Source organism: Balaenoptera musculus, chromosome 3 (genome assembly GCF_009873245.2).
Source record: "Balaenoptera musculus isolate JJ_BM4_2016_0621 chromosome 3, mBalMus1.pri.v3, whole genome shotgun sequence".
In the NCBI taxonomy this organism is placed as follows: Eukaryota; Metazoa; Chordata; class Mammalia; order Artiodactyla; family Balaenopteridae; genus Balaenoptera; species Balaenoptera musculus.
In genome coordinates, this window is record NC_045787.1 from 161,658,266 (window position 1) to 161,679,114 (window position 20,849).

Consider the following 20,849-nt stretch of genomic DNA (forward strand, 5'->3'; position numbering starts at 1 on the left):
ACAACCCTCCACTGCTGTCCACAGCTGTTAGCGTGCAGGCGGCACAGTGTTTATAAAGCTCTCCCTGCAGGCTCTCAGCAGAAGCCAGAACGTTAGCTTGAGGCTGGGGATTTTTTAAAAAACTTTTATTTTATATTGCAGTATGTTTTTTTTTGGGCCGTGCCAAGTGGCTTGTGGGATCTTAGTTCCCCAACCAGGGATCAAACCCCGGGGCCCTGGCAGTGAGAGCGCCAAGTCCTAACCACTGGACCAACAGAGAATTCCCCGGAGTAGTTGATTAACAATGTTGTGTTAGTTTCAGATGTACAGCAAAGTGATTCAGTTATACATATACATGTATCTATTCTTTTTCAAGTTCTTTTCCCATTTAGGTTATTACAGAATATTGAGCAGAGTTCCCTGTGCTATATTGTTGGTTATCAATTTTTAATATAGCAGTGTGTGTATGTCAATGAGGCTGGGGATTTTGGATTTTGATGCGTTAACTGGGTTTACATTCATTCAGGCAGGTGGCTGGCTCTTCCCTCATCACCTTCTGGTTGGGGTGGGGAACAGGAGGGCAGTGGGGGATGAAGGGACCCAGCCCAAGCCCCTTGGCGGAGGTTTCAGGGATCCAGACACAACGTCTAGAAGAAAGAGAAACATGAAGACAGAGGATTTTTCCCCAGACAAGAATGAGATTCTTCTGGGAGGAGAGAACAGAGGGGTGGGTGGGAAGGAGAGACAGACAGAGAAGAGGAAGGACAGACACAGAAGAGACACAGACAGATAAGCAGAGGGACCTGCCCTCTTTCTCTCCCAGCTAAGATGGGCCTCACAATTTTTGAAGAATCTGAAGAATCACTGAGGTTAATCCACTCCCCCATGTTACCCCCTGCCTGCTGGAAAGGAACTCAGTGTGTTTAGAAGCAAATTCAGTGTCGAAAAAAAGTGTGTTGTACTCTCAGCTGGACTGAGACGCGATTCTGTTGAAATGGCTGTGACTGCCATCACTGTTAGAAATGTTGTCCCCTTGGGGCTTCCCTGGTGGCGCAGTGGTTGAGAATCTGCCTGCCAATGCAGGGGACATGGGTTCAAGCCCTGGTCTGGGAAGATCCCACATGCTGCGGAGCAACTGGGCCCGTGAGCCACAACTACTGAGCCTGCGCGTCTGGAGCCTGTGCTCCGCAACAAGAGAGGCCGCAATAGTGAGAGGCCCGCGCACTGCGATGAAGAGTGGCCCCCGCTTGCCGCAACTAGAGAAAGCCCTTGCACAGAAACGAAGACCCAACACAGCCATAAATAAATAAATAAAAATTAAAAAAAAAAGAATATAAAATTTAAAAAAAAAAAAAAAAAAGAAATGTTGTCCCCAAGCTCTTGGTTGAACTTCCTTGACTCCAGAGCTGCGCCCCATGGAACTTTGGGAGGAGACAGGACGGGGAGGGGTCCCTGGCTCAGAGATGCCGGGGGCATGACCCTCTGGGAGCTGAGTAGGGTCCGGGGTATGAGTGACAATGACAGTCAAATGGCAGGCACATCCCCGGAGTCCTTGAAATCCTCATGTGGGGAATCTGGTGAGTGTCCTAAAGGCTGGACTTGCTAGAGTCCCACAGAAGGGGTTCTTTTTTTAAATATATATATTTATTTTATTTTTGGCTGTGTTGGGTCTTCGTTGCTGCGCGCAGGCTTTCTCTAGTTGTGGTGAGCGGGGGCTATTCTTTGCTGTGGTGCACGTGCTTCTCATTGTGGTGGCTTCTCTTGTTGCGGAGCACGGGCTCTAGAGCACAGGCTCAGTAGTTGTGGCGCACGGGCTTAGCTGCCCCACGGCATGTGGGATCTTCCCGGACCAGGGCTCGAACCCGTGTTCCCTGCATTGGCAGGCAGATTCTTAATCACTGCGCCACCAGGGAAGTCCCACAGAAGGGGTTCTGTGCCGTAAAAGACAACTCAGCAGGCCTGGGCTGTCCAAACCCTGCATATTCCAAAGGAATGACTGGTTCTTGACCAGCTCCTGGAAGATGATGTCTAAGTCCTTAGAGTGTCCTGCCTGATAAGAGTGTTTTTGTTTACCTGGGGGCCTTGGGCCAGGCCAGATAGTTTATCCTAGCAATGTGATTTATGGTGGGGCCCGTTGAGCCACGTGGTATCAGTGTGACCTATAGAGGGGCTGGAGGCTAAGCAACTAAGGTCAGCCAGGCTTACACGACCAACTCCCAATCAACACGCTAGACACCAAAGTTCAGGTGGGCTTGGGTGGCTGGCAATACTGCATACATGTTGTCACACATCATTGCTGGGAGAAGTAAGCAGTGTGCATGTGACTCCACTGGAAGGGAGTGGAAGCCCCCTCTTGGTCTCTCCCGGACCCTGCCTCATGTGCCTGTTTCCTTTGCAGATTTTAATCTGTATCCTTTTGCTGTAATAAACCATAACTGTTAGTAAAACAGTTCTGAGTCCCTCTAGCTAATCACTGAACTCAAGTCTTGGGTTATCTTCAGACCCCTGAACACAGGTCCCCAGAGGGAAACAGCAGCTGGGATACAAAGGCATTATGTACCAAGAGTAGGTGCACTGTTGGACCCATTTTACAGAACTGTGGCAGGCAGAAATCTAAAGTTGCCCCTTCTTTCCCAGCAAAATTCTGGTTATTCAGTCAAATGCTTGGGACTTCCCTTGTGGTGCAGTGGTTAAGAATCTGCCTGCCAATGCAGGGGACACTGGTTCAATCCCTGGTCCGGGAAGATCCCACATGCCACGGAGCAACTAAGCCACAACTACTGAGCCTGCGCTCTAGAGCCTGCAAACCACAATTACTGAGCCTGCGTGCTATGACTACTGAAGCTTGCATGCCCTAGAACCTGCATGCCGAAACTACTGAGCCCACATGCTGCAACTACTGAGCCTGCGTGCTGCAACTACTGAAGCCTGTGTGCCTACAGCCCATGCTCCGCAACAAGAGAAGCCGCCACAATGAGAAGCCCATGCACTGCAATGAAGAGTAGCCCCCAATCGCCGCAACTAGAGAAAGCCCACAGGCAGCAACGAAGACCCAATGCAGCCAAAAAAAAAAAAAATTAAATCAAATGCTAGTCTAGGGACTGCTATGAAAGGACTCTGCAAATGTAATTAAAGTCCCAAGTCAGCTGACTGTAATCAGGTGCTCCCTCTAAAAGCAGACCATTTTCTTGGCAGCAGAAGAAGTTAGAGCGATTTGGAGCACATAAAGAATTAGATGCATCCCTGGGAGCTAAGTGCAACCTCTGGCTAAAAGCCAGAAATGAAACAGGGACCTCAGTCCTACAGCCACAAGGAACTGAATTCTGCTAACGTCTAAATGAGCTTCGGAGTAAATTTTTCCTCGGAGCTTCTACAGAAGCTCTAGAGAAGGTGGCCTTGCCACCTTGATTTTGGCCTTGTGAGACCCTGAACGGAGAGCCCAGTTGAGTCCACCTGGACTTCTGACCTACATAACTGTGAGCTAATAAGTAGGTGTGTTTTAAGCTGTTAAATCTGTGGTCATTTGTTACATGGCATAGCTAGCTAATACATGCGCTGAGGCTCAGAGAGGGTGAAGTCTTCTGCCAAGGTTTACAGTTGAGGACAGGGAAGGTAGGTGGGCAAGGTGAGTCCACTTTCCCACGTGATTACAAGAAAGCTGCTGCCCACGCTTCTGCTTCCTCACCTCCCTGGGTTGGAACCTCCACCAGCTTCAACCATGCTGATGAGCAAACAGTCTGGGGCAGGCAGTGCCACAACACAGACAGAACCTGGGCCCCCACTGGTCATGTGCACCGAGATGCTTGGCAAGTCTGGACCACTTGCCTCTGACTTGTTGCACGAGAAAGAAACTTACACTTGTGTGCCAGACAAGTGACACTTACGCTGTCCCCTGAGTCTTGGCCTCACTCCTGATTCTTTCTCACTCTATTTGGGGGCACCTCCTGCTCTCTCTACCTTCATCTGCATGTTTCCTGCCTCTAATAATGTCTGTCCTCAATGTGCCCCGCCCCTTCACTGGGCACTGTCCCACTGGAAGCTGCTGGTCTCCTTCCCTGAATGTCCCCACTCTGAGCAACTTCCAGTTTTGGCTCCTCCTCCCCCTCTTCTCCCCAGGACCCTGGAAAGAACCTGTGTCCCTAAAGTGCAGTCTTCCTTCCTCATAACCTCCCAGGGGCTTCAGCTGAGTGGAGTCATGGCCTCTCTCTTCAGCCCCTGATTCCCAACCCTCTGCTGGACGATGGACACAGCCCTCCACCAGCTACTCTCCCAGCTTCCTTCTCTCTGGTGATCCATGTGTTGCTCTCTCTGCCCTGCTGTCCCATCAGCTGCTAAGTCACATCCAGTCTACCGCCAGGCCTCAGAAACCCACTCCAGGCAGGAGGGCCATGACCCCTCCACCAGAGCTGCCCTGGTCAAAGTGACCAGTGGTGACCTGGCACAAGATCCGCCGGTCGCTCTTGGTCCTCATCTTCCTTGGCTGCTGGGCAGCACCTGACACACTGGAGACGCCTTTTAGGAGCCTGAGTTGCCTTGGTCTCCACCCACCTCCCTGGCCGCCTTTAATGCTGGGGTGGCCCCAAGCTCAGTCTTCCGGGGTCTCTCGATCCACTCATCCCCTTGGAGAGCTCGTCCAGTCTCCTGGCTTAAAATCTGCCAGCATCTGACGCCTCCTGGCTCTACATCTTCAACCCAGCCAGGAAGACTCATCCCCTCACTTCCTTCAGAACCTTCTGGGGGGGCCTCCACCAGAAGTGTAAGTTGGAGAGCCCCCTGCCTAACCATCTTCATGTGCCACCTCCGACACCAACCTCCTGCCCTCCCTTTGCCCCAAACCTGCCCCTGCCATCTCTTCTGTCTCAGGGCACGGCAGCTCCATCCTTCAGGCACTGGGGCCCCAACCCCTGGGGGTGGCCTTGTTGCCTCTTTCCCTCACACCCCACATTCCATGCATCAGCATCTGGTCCTCTTGACTCCCAGGAAATATCCAGAATCTGAATATTCCATAAATCCCCTCCTTCCGAGCCGCCATCCTGTGTTCACATGAGTTGTGTCAGGCCTCCTCCTACCTTCTCCCCACTGTGCTTAGAGGGAGTAGGTGCCTCCTCTGCTCTCGAGGCTGCTTGGTGCCCCCACGCGCAGAGCGCAAGTCAGTTCAACACAGCCCCAGGTGTGGGGAGGGGCTCTGCACCCGCTGGTCCCTCTGTCTGGAGCGCTTTCTCCCCACGTATCCACGTGACTCCTTCACAACCCCGTTGGGGAGGCCTCCCCCCCGCTGGAAGTGTAACCTGCATCCTCCAGGCTTAGAGCGGTGTCCGGCACACGGGAGGGAAGCTAGGTCTCAATATTTGCTGAGCAGGTGGATGGGTGAGCCCTCCGAAGCCCTGGCTCCATCCACCCTGCCCCACCTCTCTGCTCCTGTTCCTGCCCTTACCCTTGGCGATCTTGATATCCAGGGCTGTGCGGATCAGAGCCATGAGGGTAGAATTGAAGTGGACGGTGTTGTCATCGGCAACAGGCAGATCCATCCGCAGGAGCCTCTACAGAAAACCAAAGGCAAGGGCAGTCATTCCCAGGCACCCCTCCCCGATCCCGTGAGCCACACCCACCCTACCCAGGGAGCCCCAGGAAGAACTCTGAAGGCAGCGGCTAGGGTGCCCCCCCACCCTCAGGTTACCTGTCCCGGTGTTCCATTTCCTGATTGCCCTCGGTGGCTCATAGGGAGGGCACCGGGGGCTCTCCTATGCTGCGGAGCCCCTGCCCGTTCCTCGCCCGCCTGCTGGACCCCAGGGCTGGCATTTCCAGGGTTGGCCCACATCCTTGCCCTGCCCCAGAGTTCTTCTGGACGGCTCCGTTCCATTCTGACCCCAAAGAAGAAGAGCACAAGCCAGACCGCAGCAGGCATGCAGCAACCAGGCAGAGGGGTCCATTGCCGCAGCCGCTGGGGGCGCCGCTGGCTCTCCACCCCCAACCCCTGGCTCGGCCCAGACCAGACCAGATGGGCACAGACCACATCATTCCTCCGAGAAGCGGCAGGCAGGCGACTCCCCCTGCTGATGGGGCGGGCCCCTCGCGCAGCACATGCAGCGAGGCCATGACACACAGAACAGCGGACAGGGGCGCATGCAGACGGAATCTCGAGACTCATTCATAGCTCCGTGGAAAGTGTATCTCAGGGGCATTTCCGGATCTTGGCTCTTTGTGCAGTGGCAGGGGGAAGGGGTGAGGGAGGTGTTCCCGTGGCCCAGGGAAGAAAAGATTCCCTGTGTCCCAGGCAGGGGCTCTGTCCCCCATGCTTGGTGGCGTGGGAGGGGATGCTGGGCTGGTGTGCACCAGCCCAGGCTGAGGTGGCATGGAGATGGAGATTGATGTTTACCAGAGGATTCAGACACAGGTCAGCAGGAAACACAGAGTTGGAGATGGTGAAGGGGATGGCAAACTCAGAGCCGAACACAAGAGATGGGTTGAGGCAGGGTGGGGAGGGAGATGGTAGACAGAGAAACACATACACACTGGGCCACTGTGCACAGCTGTTCAGGTTGTGCACTGCACAAAGGGCTCCCCATCTTAGAAATCATGGATTTGTGTATTTAAATGACAACTTCTCAGCTGACAGTGGAAAAGTGTCTTGCTCTCCCCACATTGGTGGATTCCAATTGTTTTCCCACAGACAAAGTGTTCTGTGCAAAGGATGTTCATTTCAAATTTGCACAAAGGTGCCTTATGGACCCGTGGCGGCCCTGCACAGAGACCAGGAAGGGAAGGGCACTCACTCTCTCCCTCTCTCTTGCACACGCTCACACACACACCCACACTCAGCCAAGGAGAGACCAAGAGAAGGACAAAAGAAAATTAGAGAAGCGACAGGTACATGGTAAGGCTGGTGGGGCCATCTCCTGGTCTCGCCTGGGAAGGAGGAGTTCATGGAGGGAGGAGGAGGAGGAGGAGGAATGAGGTTGTGGGGAGGCGGTTACACGAGGCAGGAAGAAATGGGATGGACAGAGGGGAGGGAGGACTCTCGTAGACAGAGTAGGCCAAGGTGGATGGGTGAATGGAATGATGGGACCATTTTTTTTTTTTTTTGGAGGGGCTGACTGTAAAGGTCATCTCTGAACTTCTAGTGGATGAATTAGGGGGAACAGAGCATCTGTCCTTGGGTGCCAAGGGAGATTCCGGGACGGGGTCTAGAGGGGTGGCCCGGCCCAGCCGCCTGGCGGCTACTTCAGCCAGCATGCACCACCCCCCCGGTCGGCCATGGTGCCTGCCCGCCCCAGGCCCCCGCCAAGGCAGCGTGCATGGCCTGCGTCAGGGTGCCACGGTCCAGGGGTCCAGCTGCGGCCCGCCTGCCCACTCTGGAACAATGGAGAGGCATGTTGGGGTGTCTTGGAGGGAGATGGGTGGCTTAGGGACAGGAAGACTGGAGAAGCAACTCCAGGGGGGAGGGTGGGGAGGAGGGGCTCTGGGTGCTCCCCGGGAAGTCTTGGATCCCCCAAGGCCCTAGGTCAGAGATCAGCTTCAGGTGTGTGTGGGGGACCGTGAGACCTGGGGGCTCGAGATACAAAAGATGGGGTCCAAGCCCCTCCCTGCAAGGCACCTGCCCAGGTCTGGGCATGGGGGCCGCTCTGGGCTCATTGGCGACCCCCACCTCCCAAAGGGTGTTTGTGTCCAATTTGGTTCCTGGGGGACCAGGTGCGAGGGGACCTGGGGGCTCCCCTCACCCTCCCTCCGGCGTGTCGGCCATAAGAGAGTCTCAAAACACCAAGACACACTGATCAGAAAGGACGGACACAGTATACTGCTTAGAATCAAGGGATGGTCATGATCCATTTACTCAAGGAGGAAAGGGGAAAAAAAGGAAAAAAGAAAAAGAAAAAAAAGAACAGTAACGCTGGAAAAAGAGACTTGGCTGGTTGTTCCTGGTCAGCACTGAAAAATCCCCAGTGCCCGGACATTGGTGGTCGGCAAGGGTTAGACTACCTTGTAAGCCACTCTGGCCGGACACTTCTTCCCCAGACCCAGGGGCGGAGACATGTGTCTCAGCATCTGATACATGTCCGGGTAAGGCATGCGGCCCCTGGCAGCACCGAAAACAAAAAACGGGGGTGGGAACGGAGAACCAAAGGAAGGGTGGGTGGAGGGAGGGGAAGAAAAGGAAGGAAAAAAGAAAAACCAAACCAAAAAAAACACCAAAAAACCAAAACAAAAAAATCACACGAGCCGAAAAAATAGAGAGAGAAAGATGCAGAGAACGATAAAATAGGTATTTCAAATAAATGGAAAAGAGGAGGAAAAAAATGGAAGAGGTAATTAAAAAAAGATTATTTCACTGCTTACAAGCAGGGAGAGGGAGAGAGAAAAGAGAAAAGTCAGATTCACTTTTGACTCTGAGCTATGGTTCTGGTGGAACGTGGACGGAAGTGGGGGCTTCTCACTTGGAAGCAATGCTTTGGTTCAGTGTCATTTAAAAAACTGGGTCAAGTTCTCTGGTTTGGCTGAGGCTGGTCTCTGAGGGGGCCTAGATGGGGAAGAGGGGCCAGGGCAGTGGAAGAAGGGCTGGGGGCTTTGGGAGGCGAAGGGTGGAGGAGGGGAGAGTGGAGGAGATGGTGGGGGGGGGGGTCAATGCAAAGTTACAATCCCCCCGGATGTGTCTGATTTGGGGTGCCGTTGAGACCCCGGGATGGGCAGCTTCAGCTAAGAGCAAGCAGAAATGGCTGAAGGGAACGGAGAGATATATGTTCCATGCTTCATCAAGTCTATGTGACTGCATTCTGTTGGCTAAGTTTTCTAGTTTAGTGCAAAAGAGAGAGATGGCTCTGTTTTTTAGGTTATATATATATATATATATATATGAAATATATATATTGAAGAACCCCAAGCCACACTCATTCCATGGATGCTAGCAGGTTTTAGTGGAAATCAAACCTTGCAAGCAACCCTATGAGGACATTTCTTGCCTAAGCCGAGAGGGGGAGATATTACGCGCAATAAACTGTACATATCCTTATAATGAATCCGACCGCTGAAAGGAGAAGAGAGGGGATTAGTGGAGGCACGGGGTTAAGCTGCGTTCACACTGGCTCCCCGTGCACACAGTGAGGTCATGATGCCAGGGGCTGGGGACCCCCTGGCTTGGAGTAGGGGAGATGTGGGATGAGTGAAGGTCCCTGAGATGTTCCCAGACACTCACAGACCCTGGGGCAGAGGGTTTCATTTGGAGTGGGTTGGGAGCTCTGGGCTGGGGGAACCTCCCCCAGGGCTCTCTGTGTCTCCCTCCTCCACAATCTACATGGGCTACACTGGGGGCTGGGGGGGGAGGCTCGTGGAATAGAGGACAGGGGGACAGCATCCAACTGCTGTGACCTAAAATCAAAAGAGGAAGAGTTAGGAACCAGCTGAAAGTCAAGCCCCAGCCCCGCAGCTCACCCCAGCCTCTTTGTCTCATGGAGCGTTTGTCCGGGGCTGAAAGAATGGCAAGGATCGACTCCATCCCGCCTTCTTCATGAGGCTCCCCTCTAGTGTCCAGGCTGCTGAGGGCCCCCATTTAATGCTTTCTCAGGCCCCAAGCTCAGCCTGAACTAGAAGCCTCAGTTTGTGGTTGGTGGGCTCTAAGCATCCTGCAAGGGCTTGGTGTTGAGCAGGCACTCAATACACTTGAGCAGGGTGGAGACCACCCTTGGAAACCATCACCTGTCAACCAGGAGGGGGCACTCTTGTGCCTGTGGAGATGGGAGAGCTCACTCCCTTCATGACCATAAAGATGCAAGGACCACCAAGGCTCTGTGTCCTCTCCCCTGGCCTTGTGTGACCACCTGCTCCAGGATCCTGGGATCCCAATGGGAGCTGGGTTCCACCACTCTGATCTTGCAGCCAATTCTGTCTGCCAAGGGTACTAAACCAGCCCTTCTCCCCATATTCCCAGGAGAAATGAGGCTGAGAGGCCTCTGGCTTCCTTCCCGGGGCCTGGATAACTTGTCCTCACCATCTGGAAGTCTCACCGTGGTGGGGGAAGGAGAGACTCATAGGAGGTGAACTCATGGTGGATTCCCTCCCTCGTCTCCCAGAAAACCTGGGGTTTGGGCAGCAGTGGTACCCAAATCATTTAATCCAGGATGTGTGAGGGTGCTGATTCTCATCTCTTTTTTCTAGACTGATCCTCCTGAAATCCCTGCTAGCTCCCCAGGGAGCCAACACCCCAAGGTCTGGATCCTGACCTAGACTGTGCTCCAGTGCCAGAGAAAGGTGGGTGATGTGGCTGGAGGATTCGGGGTGACTGCTTACCACGCTGCGGGGTCGTACTCGGCCCAGACACGCACGTACTCATCCAGGTGGTGGGGACCCAGGATGGAGGAATCTCGGGTGAGGTACTCAAAGTTGTCCATGATGACAGCAACGAAAAGGTTCAGCATCTGTGGGGACCCCAGGGGCCAAGATGGGGTGGGGGAGAGCGAGACACATCCAAACACATATACACAGAGGCCCAGAGGGAGACAGGGAGGGAGATAAAAATGGGAAAAGGTAGTCAGAGAAAGAGATGGGGGAGATAGAGGAAAGACACATGCTCACAGGAGGAGCCCAGAGACAGAGAGATGGAGAAATGGAGATGGGGGAGAGAGACAGAGACAGAGATAAAGATGGAGACAGAGAAAGATACAAAGAGATAAAGACCAACAGTGATGGACAGAGACAATCGGAGAGAGAGGTAGAGAGGCTATGTTAAATAGAGGCTAACACCAAGGGGACCACCATGACCCCAAATCCTCCCACAACTGACCCCCAACAAGGCCAAAGTGAATACTCCATGGGCCAGAACCCTGTCATGTTTCCATCCCCAGCATAAAGTAAGCACTCAGCAAATATTTCTTTGATGGATGGATGGATGGATGAATTTTCCTGCATTTGTCTACATCTTGTAGCACCTTGTCATGTGCTCGTCTAGCCTTTAGCACATGGGGTGCTTGCATCAGTCTTGCCTCCAGGCCTTAGTAAATGTTGCTCCCTCAGTGGACATCATTTTTCTCCCTTTGGATAATGGCATCTGGGGAAACCCCCGCCCTTATACTTAGATGCTGTTGTTGGGTGTGGCTGCTTCACAGGTGGTGGTCACATGACCTTGTGATTGGTTAGGGAGGGGCACATTACCCAAGGTGGCCAATGAGAGCCTTCCTTGGGAGTTTTGCTGGCACTCTGGCAGCCATCTTCCCTTTATAGGGAGAAAGTTTGAGAATAAAGCCAGTGTGAAGGAGAACAGCAAAGAGGACAGGGTCTGCTATTGTCTGGATCCAGCCTCATTTGGACTTTTCAGTTATATAAGTTAGTGAACTGCATATGTCACTTGTCAGTTTTGGTTGAATTTCTGTTGCTTGCAACCAATTTGATCAATACATGGTCTAAGCCCTGCCCACAAGCCCTGAGGGCCACTCTTTGAAATCTTCCTTCCCTCAGTCTGAGTCTCCCCTATCAAAGCACATATCAGATTGTATTGCTACTGTCTCCTGACTTGTCTGCCCAACACCCCTGCAAACTGAGAGAAATATGTTCTCTCCTTATATCCCCAGTGCCTAGTATAAGGCCTGGCACATAGTAGGTATTAAACAAATGTGTAGACGTAAGCATAGTAGGTGCTTAATGAACAACCTGTAATTCTAGGTGTCCCTAACTTCAGTGACTCTATTTTTTTTTATATACATCGTTACTGGAGTATAATTGCTTCACAGTGCTGTGCTAGTTTCTGCTGTACAACAAAGTGAATCAGCTATATGTATACATATATCCCCATGTCCCCTCCCTCTTGAGCCTCCCTCCCACCCTCCCTATCCCACCCTTCTAGGTGGTCACAAAGCACCGAGCTGATCTCCTGTGCTATGCGGCTGCTTCCCACTAGCTATCTATTTTACATTTGGTAGTGTATATATGTCAATGCTACTCTCACTTCGCCCCAGCTTCCCCTCCCCGCCGTGTCCTCAAGCCCATTCTCTATGTCTGCTAGTGACTCTATTTTTAATTCATCATTTCATGATATTGATTGAGCACCTGCTGTGGGCCAGTCACTGTGCTAGGTGTTGGGGATGCAGCAGTGAACTAAACAAAAATTCCTGCCTATGAAGGGCTGATGATCAAGTGTTGTAGATGTCTTCTAGGGTGCCTGCCCTTCCCAGATGGGATGTAATATAAGACTGTGTCTCCATATGCACCCAAAGCTACTAAGACAAGGGTGGTCATTTGACCAGGAGCTAGGATGGCCCATTCAGACTCTCTTCTGGGAATTTGGAACTGGGCAAGGGACCGTCTAGGTCAATGGCTGTTGACATTGGACTTGGAGGGTGTGTTGCTGTGAGACTTAGGCTGCAAGTCTCTCAGTGTGAGACCAACCGCTGGTCTGAAGAGGGTGGATGTGTTGGGCTTTTGCTGACAGACACTGGTCCTTGGGTTGAGTTCTGAAAATAACATCTTCCACACTCCCTGGGCAGCTTACATCCTGCCCGTAGGAGCCATGGTTAGGGGGCCAGCCTGGGGAGGAGAGAGAAGGAGGAGAGGAGCTTCCTTCTGCTTCCCACGTGGGTCTGTGTTGTGGGTTGAACTGTGTCCCCCAAAAAGATATGTTCAAATCCTGGCCCCCTGTGCCTGTGAATGTGACCTTATTTGAAAAAAGGGTCTTTGTGCACGTCATCAAGTTAAGATGAGATCATACTGGGTTAAGGTCCGCTAAATTCAATATGACTGCTGTCCTCGTAAGAGGGAAATCTGGACACAGACACACACGGAGAAGACCATGTGATGACAGAGGCAGTGGTTGGAGTGATGCTGCCACAAACCAAGGAACACCACCTGTGGCCACCAGAAGCTGGAAGAGGCCGGGAAGGATCCTATCCTAGAGGCTCTGGAGGGAGCATGGCCCTGCCAACACTGTGGTCAGACTTCTAGCCTCCAGAACTGGGAGAGGATACATTTTTGTTGTTTTAAGCCACCAAGTTTGTGGTTCTTTGTGACAGCAGCCACAGGAAACTGTCTACAGTTGTCCAGGGGCAGCAGACAGCTAGGGTGCCAGCACTCCCTCAGGGGTGCCAGGGGCAGCTGGGTTGGCTGGTAACACCTTCTTTTCCTTTTAATACCCCAGCCCTGGCCTTCCTGCAGTTGTTAATCCCTGGTGACTTCAATGTTCTCTGTTTGCTCTTTCAAGCCTGTGTAGCCAGTCCCTATATTAAATCCCCTCTGCTTGAAGTACCTAGATAGTTTCAGTTCTTCTGACTGTGCTCAAACTGCTCCAGGAAGAGTGGAGAACAAAAAAAGATTTGCCGAGATGAGGCCCCAGAGAGAGTGAGAGAAAGAGAGAGCAGGATGGAGGTTCCTGATATATATTTTCATTCCTCCTGGTTTCAATCTTGCAGTGCTTTATATTCTCTGGTCCTAGGAGAGTCCTCCTCTTGGCAAACTTATCTTTTACTAGTGAAAACCCATTCAATTTTTTGCAAAGCCCCACAGCTCCCAGAGAATGTTCATGTGGCTGACTTTTTCCTGCCTCCTGATCATACAGAGGAAGGCACCCACCTTTCAGAGGGCAGATGGGAGTCTCCCACAGCTCAACTAGATGGGTCCTGTCCTGGGGCCAGCTCTGAGCTCCATTAGTTTTTCCCTCAGCACACCCAGTGGGTCTCAAATGGGGGAGATTCTGCTCCCTCCCCCAGGGGACACCTGATAATGGCTGGAGACATTTTTGGTTGTCACAACTGGGAGGGTGGTGGGGCATGTGCTACTGGCATCTAGTGGATCAAGGCCAGGGATGCTGTCAAACATCCTAGCACGCACAGAACAACCTCCATCAGAGAATGACGCAGCTCCCGATGTCAACAGTGCCGAGGGTGAGGAACCCTGGTTAACCTAATCCTGGGCTGGCCCAGAGAAGGCTTGGAGGGAGAAAGTGTGCAACACAGCCACGTTCTATAGTATCCACACCCCTGAGAGGGAGCCAGGTCTAGGGAGCCCACCCACACATGTCCACAGACTCACCAGAAATGAGCAGAGGAAGATGAAGGAAACGAAGTAAAAATAGGCAAATTCATTGCCGCACTCATGAGTCAGGATGCCAGAGTTCTTATCACAGGGTTTACCGCTGAGGCAGGAAAGCATGATGTTGTGCCAAGCCTCCCCAGTGGCACTCCTGAGGACAGAGAGGGGGCATCAGGGACCTGGGTACCCAGCTCTGGACACCAGCACCCCCCCCCCACCCCCACCAGGGAGGCAGAGCATTGAGGTTAAACACTTAAGCTCTGGAGCTGGACAGGTGTTAGTTCAAGTTCCAGGTAAATCACTTTTTTCCTCTTGGAGATCAGAGAGGGGGATTCTCATCCTTGGCTGTGCATTAAAGCCCAAGGAGAATGTTTTTTGAAAATGCTGATGCCAATGTCCCACTCCCACAGACTTGGATTGAACTGGTCTGGGATGTGGCCCGGAGACATAGGTATGTTTCAAAAGCTTCCCTCTCTCTAGGTGATTGTCATTTCTTATTTCTTTCTCCTTAGGTTACTCTGCTCCAGGCACACTGGTCTCCCTGCTGTCCTCCCACATGAGAGCTATGCTCCTGCCTCAGGGCCTTTGCACTTGCTGTACCCTCTACCTGGACTGCCCTTCCCCAGATATCCACATGGCTCCCTCTCTCAACTATTTCTCTCAAATATCACCCTCCTCAAGGAAGGCGTGACCTATCAGACTTCCTTTTTTTTTTTTTTTCCAGTTGTTACTTGAGAAAAAAATTTAGTGTGACAAAAATATACATAAATTTTATAATCTGAAGCATTTAAGTGTATAATTCAATGGCAATAAGCACATTTACAGTGCCATGCAACCATCACCACTATCTACCTCCAAAACCTTTTTATCATCCCAAACTGAAAAATTGTACGCCATTAAACAATAACTCCCCCTATTCCCCTCTCCCAGCCCCTGACAATGTTGATTCTAGTTTTTTCCCCCAAGAATTTGCCCATTTTGGGTACCTCATGTAAGTGGAATCACACATTATTTGTTCTTTTGTGCCTCCATGTCCCTCTTAATCTTAAATTTTATCTCCTTCTAGTATCCGCTATAATTCGATGATTGATTGTCTGCCTCCCCCACAGGAATATAAGCACCCAGAGGGCAGAGAATGTTGTCTCTGCTTTGTTCCTGGTATTTACAGCAGTGCCTGGCACACAATAGGTGCTCAATAAAACTCTGAGGAATGAATGAAGGAACCCTAAGTGCAGCCAGGATTAAGGATCAAGCCTCAGAGTCTATTCAGAGTCTATAAGCCTTTTTCCTCATCTGTCAGGTGTGGTTGCCAAGAATCCCTCGACAGAATGCTCAGGAGGATTCAGTGAGATAATGCCTGAAAATGCCTTCATGTTTACGTCCCAGGGCCTTCAGCTCCTGCCCTGCCAGGGTCCCTTGGCCCCCCCACGCCCACTCCAAACCTCAGTGGAACAGAAGGTTGAGGGCACGCCCCCCGCCCCCAACCAGAAGAGAAGGATGAAAGTGTGCCCCCCTCTCACCGGAAGAGCAGCATGAGGGCCTGGAAGAAGGTCCGGAAGTTATTGTGCTCAGTGATTTGGAATTCATCCTCATCACTATCCTCGTCCTCTACGTCGATGCCAATGTTGCCAAACACCTGGGGAATTAGATGGTGATGACTAGGGGTGGCCACGCCCCCTAGTGGCTCCAGGAAATCTCCACTCAACCTTCAGGGGCTGCCTCTCTGAACTGGGCTCCCTTAACCCACCCCCACCTAAGGGCGGTGGCCCTCCTTGGGAGCGCTCTGGGAACATTAGGGGGGCTGGCACTCACCTGCATCCCAATGATGGCGTAGATGAAGAAAAGCATGGCAATCAGTAGACAGACATAGGGCAGGGCCTGGTGGGAAGGAAGGCAATTAAGAATAGTGCTGGGGGCCCCTTATCCACACTGTTTCCTTCATTTGTCCCACTGCTCCACCCCCATGGGGTGGCCGCATGCTGTGCCAGAGTGGTGCCAGGGTTGGTGGGCCTCTTTGGTGGCTCTGGGAGATTCCCCTTGGAGCTCTCAAGACACACCAGGGCAGGAAGTCAGACAAGAGCCCTGCATATAACACGTTCTCAGCAAGGTGTATCATAGAGGCATTTCCCCCTGATTTCTAGATTCAGCCAGAGCAGGTCGGGGTCGGGGGGATCCTGATTGTTCTTCTCAGCCCTGGGCTGGAGGCAGGGGCAGGGGCTCACCTTGAAGGACTGCACAAAGGTCCAGAGAAGAATTCGGATGGTGTAACCCTGACGGAGGAGTTTGATGAGCCGGGCCGCTCGGAAGAGGCGCAGGAAGCTCAGGTTGATGAAGTTATTCTGGGGAGACGGAGAAAGAGGGGTGACCATCCACCCACCCCCAGGGGCTCAGAGCTGTCACCACTCACAGAGGCCCCTACATGAAGCCAACCAACAGGAAAAAGCAAGCCAGACCCCAAATAAGGAGGGAGAGGAGAGAAAGCACTATTAATGCAATGGTGCGGAGGAAAAAACTCGAAAAAACGAAGTGGGGTGTGGGGAGGAGAAAGGGTGAGAGGGAGGAAAAGGCATCAACTCAAAGGCATAAACCCTCCCTGCCAGCCCCACCCTCAATGGGGAAAGGAAAGAAAAAGGAAGGAAGAGAAAGGAATGTGGGTGGGTCGGGTCGTGGAAGAAATAACAAAAGAACAAGGAAAAGAAAATATATCCGAATCATCCAATCAGGAAAAAAATCGAGGTGGTTTTTGTTTCTCCCAACAACCAAATGCACTGAGACAATAGGACACAAGCGGGTCAAGTTGACGAATCCGTCACACGTGTACGATGCACAAACACCAGGGCGGGGTGGGGCCAGCCAGCACGCTCAGGCCTGGTGGACGTGTGCGGGTTCCGAGGGCATGTTACGCTCCGGGCCAGAAATGCATCTGTCATGGGACTCACCGGGCACCCTGCCCTGCCCTGCTGAGCTGCCCACCCTCTCCTGCCCGCCCTGACCTCACCCCCACGGCCAAGAGGAGCAGTGGCTGAAGCCAATTGGAGAAGCGGAAGAGCATCTTTTCTTACCCCCTTGGCGAGCGGGAATGGGGAGGACGGGAGGGAGCTGGGGCTGTTCGGCTGCAGGGCGAGTCCTCGCTGCCCGCTGAGTCGGAGAAGATGCATTTGGGGCCCTTTCCCCCCTCTCAGGGATGGCTTCTCAGCTTCTGGGATTGGGTGGAGTGGCACGGGACCAGGCCTGCAGGAAGCAGGAAGTACGCAGCGCCCGTGGGTGGGTGAGCTCGCCGTCAGCCCAGGCCCACCGAGGGGCCGGTGCTGGGGGCCGGGAGGTGGGGCCGTCCCAGCCCCCAGGACCTCCCTGGGTGGACCCTGCCTCTGCTCAAAGGCCCCCTGTCTAGTCACTGCCTCTACCTCCTCCCTCCCGAGCCAGAAGAACCCCAGGTCGGGGTAGGGGTGGGGAGACAGCTGTGGAGATGGTGGGTCTTACGTGACGGTCCAGGGGCTTGTCTGCTGGGGCCTCTGGTGGGGTACTGGAGGCCAGAAGTCACGAATGGACCAAATCTGGCCAACGAAACTATTTTGTTGGGTCTGAGCAGTTTTCCTTTAGAAATTAAAAATAGCTGCTAGTGTTTAAAAGTCAGATTTTGCCCCCAGATCTGGCTTTCAGGCAACCCTGAGGCTGCTTCCACGGGGAGCAGTTACTTGAGGCTCAGATGTGACTGCCCGCCGTGAAGCAGGCCATGTTTCCTCCAGTTCGCCAAGGTTCCCACGTACTAGAAATGGAACTGGTTTCCTGGCTTATGGCATCTGCTTGGTCCCCAGAGGCATTTGAGTTTGAGACCCCTGCTTCAGGTAGGCATGGAAACCACCACTGATCAGTGGGTTGGAGGCAAAGGGGCCTTAAGGGGACTTGGAGGAGCGCTAGATACAGGCCACGCAGCAACGTTTATAAACTGGCCTAGCTCTCACCCTGCAAATGGCACAGGGGGGATCATACAGGTTCCCCCAGCAGTCATAGCACCCCTTTCGGTCTCAAAAGTTTGGACAGTGAATTATATGGGCATCCTATTGGGTGGTTCCTGAGGGCTTCCCAGCCACTGGATCTAGCTAGCTCTGCTGGCCTGGGAGCTGAGAGGCAGGGAGAGGGGTTTCAAGGAATTTCTGAGGTTGGCAAGAGGCCTCTGGGTTTTCTGGAAAAGTCTAGGATGCTCTCTGGGACACATCAGTTGACCCTTAGGCCTCTAGGATGGGGGAGGGGTGTGGGGATCCTACCCTGACCACATTTGGGGCCTAACCACTGTGAGAATCTCTCAAGTGCCTCGAATAAACCCCCAACCTCAGCTTGGCTGACGGTCACCCTCCGTGCCCTGTTGACCTGACGCCCAGCCCTGCCTGGCCACCCAGCTCCATCTGGGGACACGGCCGATGGCCCAGGTGTCCCCAGTCCCCTCCTTTCCATCCCCAGAGTACAAGCCATCCCTTCACGGGGCGGGGCATAACATGTGGACCCATGCAAAGTCAGGCGGGCCCTGGAAGCAGCCTCTGGGGGTCTCGGGGCAGAGCGGGGCCGTAGGGACTGCCACCATGCAGGAGAAAGAAGGGGGGTTTGCAGGGAGACGCGTGCAGAGAGCATGCTGCGCTTCTTGGGGCTAGGGACACAGGAGACACACGGGGAAGTAGGGGTGGAAATGAAAGAGGTCCAGGTGACAGGGCAGGGGAAGGTTCTAGTCTGCCCTCACCCACCCCTCCATCTCTTCCTGGGTTTGCAGAGAGTCCTTCAAGTGCTCCCAGAACTTCTGACTTTCTTCTTCCTAGCTTCCATCTTTTTGTCCACAGCCAGGAAGGAACAGCTGTCCTCTCCTCCAACCCTGCCCAGTGCTTCCTGGTTCTAGGCTGAAGGGGAGTGATGTGGGCCCTGGAAGGCTTGCTGTGTTCAGGGGTGCGAGCACTCAGAAGGACATGGAGACCACCTTCCTGAGGGTTCCAGAGAAGTCCTGCACTCGCAGACCCCACCTCCAGCCCAGATCTTGCCTCTGCACTCCAGACCCACTAACCCACCGCCTACCTGACTTCTTCTGGGGTGCCCTTCAGGGCACTTCAAGCCCACTGTGCCCACACTTGTGCTATTCCCCTAACCTGGTCCTCTCCTGGCATTCCCTAACTTCCATCTCCAAGTTCAAGCCAGACTCAAGTCCTCCAGGCACCTCTCTCCCTCGAGCCCAGACCCAACCCATCTCCAGGTCCTGCAGAGATCCCTGCTCAGACGGCCAGTCCTCCCACGGCTCCTGCTTCCCCTGCTGTCATCTCTCCTTGGGATTCGTGGTGCTCACTTCCCGCCCAGCCCGCTGCCTACCCACTCCCTGCTCTGCAGCTGCAGGGTCTGGTCTAACCGCACTTCCGATCACGCCTCCCCTGCTCCAAATCCTCCCAGGCTCCCACAACAAGGCCCCAAGGTCCTGTCCCCTTCTGCCCTCTTCACTTTCTCTGGGTCAGCTTTCCTCTGCTCTTTGCTCCAGCCACACCCTCTCACTCGCAGACCCTGACCCCTGCGTGCTCCGACCTGCCACAGGACTTTTGCACATGCTATCCTGGGCCTCAAATGCCCTTTTCTCCCCCTCTCACGTTGTTAACGCTGCTCATCCTTCAGCTTGCAGCACAGTTACAATTTCAAGTGGGTTTCAGGGGTTATTTGACCAATGTCTGCCTCCTCCCACCTGACTGTAGGTGACACAGGGGGTGGGGGCAGTGATGGTGTCCCCTTCTGCCCAACCCTCCATCTGTGGCACCGAATTGGGGCTCATTAAATGTTTGGTGGATGAGTGCCTGTGTATGGCTAGCAGGGGAGGGATCCCGGTGCAAAGATGCCATTGCGGGTCCTTCAGAGGGGCTCAGAGGATGGTGGGGGAGGGGCAGAGGCAGGTGGGATTTAACAGAGTAAGGAGCGTGCAAGTGTGCAGAGAGCCGAATAAGTGAGGCGAGGGAGAGATGGACACGGTGCATCCAGGGTGTGGGTGTGGGTTTGCAGGGTGGATGGATATAACAGAAGGGAGGGATAGTGTGTGCATGTGTGTGTGTGTGTCAGGGGGTGGGGGAGGATCAAGAGAGGGAGATTGCAAGAGCAAAAAACGAGAAAGGGAGAGAGAGAGACAGAGACAGAGAGAAAGAGGGAATGAGAGTCAGAGACTGAACAGGAAAGAGGAGAGAGCACATGTGTTTAGTGACCGTGTCCGGGTCGGGGTAGGGGAACAAGAGTACATGCAGATCAGGGCTCCAGGAGAGGGCACCAGCTGGCCGGTCCATCTGGAAGCAGCCAGACCTGAGTCCTGGCCGTTCAGCCAGAACCGGTTCTGGCCATTCTGAGTCCCCCTCATTTGAGCGTCTTTGCCTGCACATTGCAAGGCCCTCAGACCTCCTCCATCAGACTTGGAGATTTACATCGCTGCTGGTCAAGCCCGAAGAGCTCGTGGGCTTGGAATGGGGTGAGGACTGTTGGAGCTTTCCTGGGGCCCCGGGATCCATGGAGTTAACCAGGGACAGGAGTGGTGTGAGAGAGTGCCTGACGGCTCTGAGTACAGGGCTGTGTGTAAGGAATGGGGTGGGAGACTCAGGCAGCCAACCCGCCCTGTTGGAGGTGTTGCATGGGGCAAACCCATCCTTTTCTCTGCAGAAGACACAAGCCAACCCAAACAGAAAACCCTAATTCAGAACCCAATACCAACCAGAGGAAGAGAGGCTGCAGGAACAAGGCGGGGTGGGGGTGGGGCGGGTCGGGAGGGTTTGGAGAGATGGACAGACATACGGGGGTGGGGATGGGGGGGTGCATCAGGCAATCCAAGTTTAGAAAGCCCAGGGCGTGACGTGCAATGCGGATGC

At 53.5% G+C, this 20,849-nt stretch overlaps 1 protein-coding gene across 10 annotated transcripts in view; it reads right to left on the reverse strand.

Moving 5' to 3' along the window:
- CACNA1A (calcium voltage-gated channel subunit alpha1 A) overlaps positions 1 to 20,849 on the reverse strand; it is a 310,161-nt gene that overhangs the window by 11,553 nt on the left and 277,759 nt on the right. For 7 of the 10 annotated variants that reach the window (XM_036847444.1, XM_036847442.1, XM_036847438.1 and 4 more), the window contains 7 exons: positions 16,206 to 16,322; positions 15,796 to 15,861; positions 15,504 to 15,619; positions 13,984 to 14,134; positions 10,258 to 10,385; positions 7,957 to 8,053; positions 5,414 to 5,519 (listed from right to left, as the gene is read on the reverse strand). In XM_036847444.1, the coding sequence (XP_036703339.1) occupies positions 5,414 to 5,519; positions 7,957 to 8,053; positions 10,258 to 10,385; positions 13,984 to 14,134; positions 15,504 to 15,619; positions 15,796 to 15,861; positions 16,206 to 16,322 (781 nt within the window). Of the gene's footprint in view, positions 1 to 5,413; positions 5,520 to 7,956; positions 8,054 to 8,901; positions 8,999 to 10,257; positions 10,386 to 13,983; positions 14,135 to 15,503; positions 15,620 to 15,795; positions 15,862 to 16,205; positions 16,323 to 20,849 lie in introns of all 10 variants that reach the window. The other 3 variants (XM_036847443.1, XM_036847441.1, XM_036847439.1) reach the window with 1 other exon arrangement.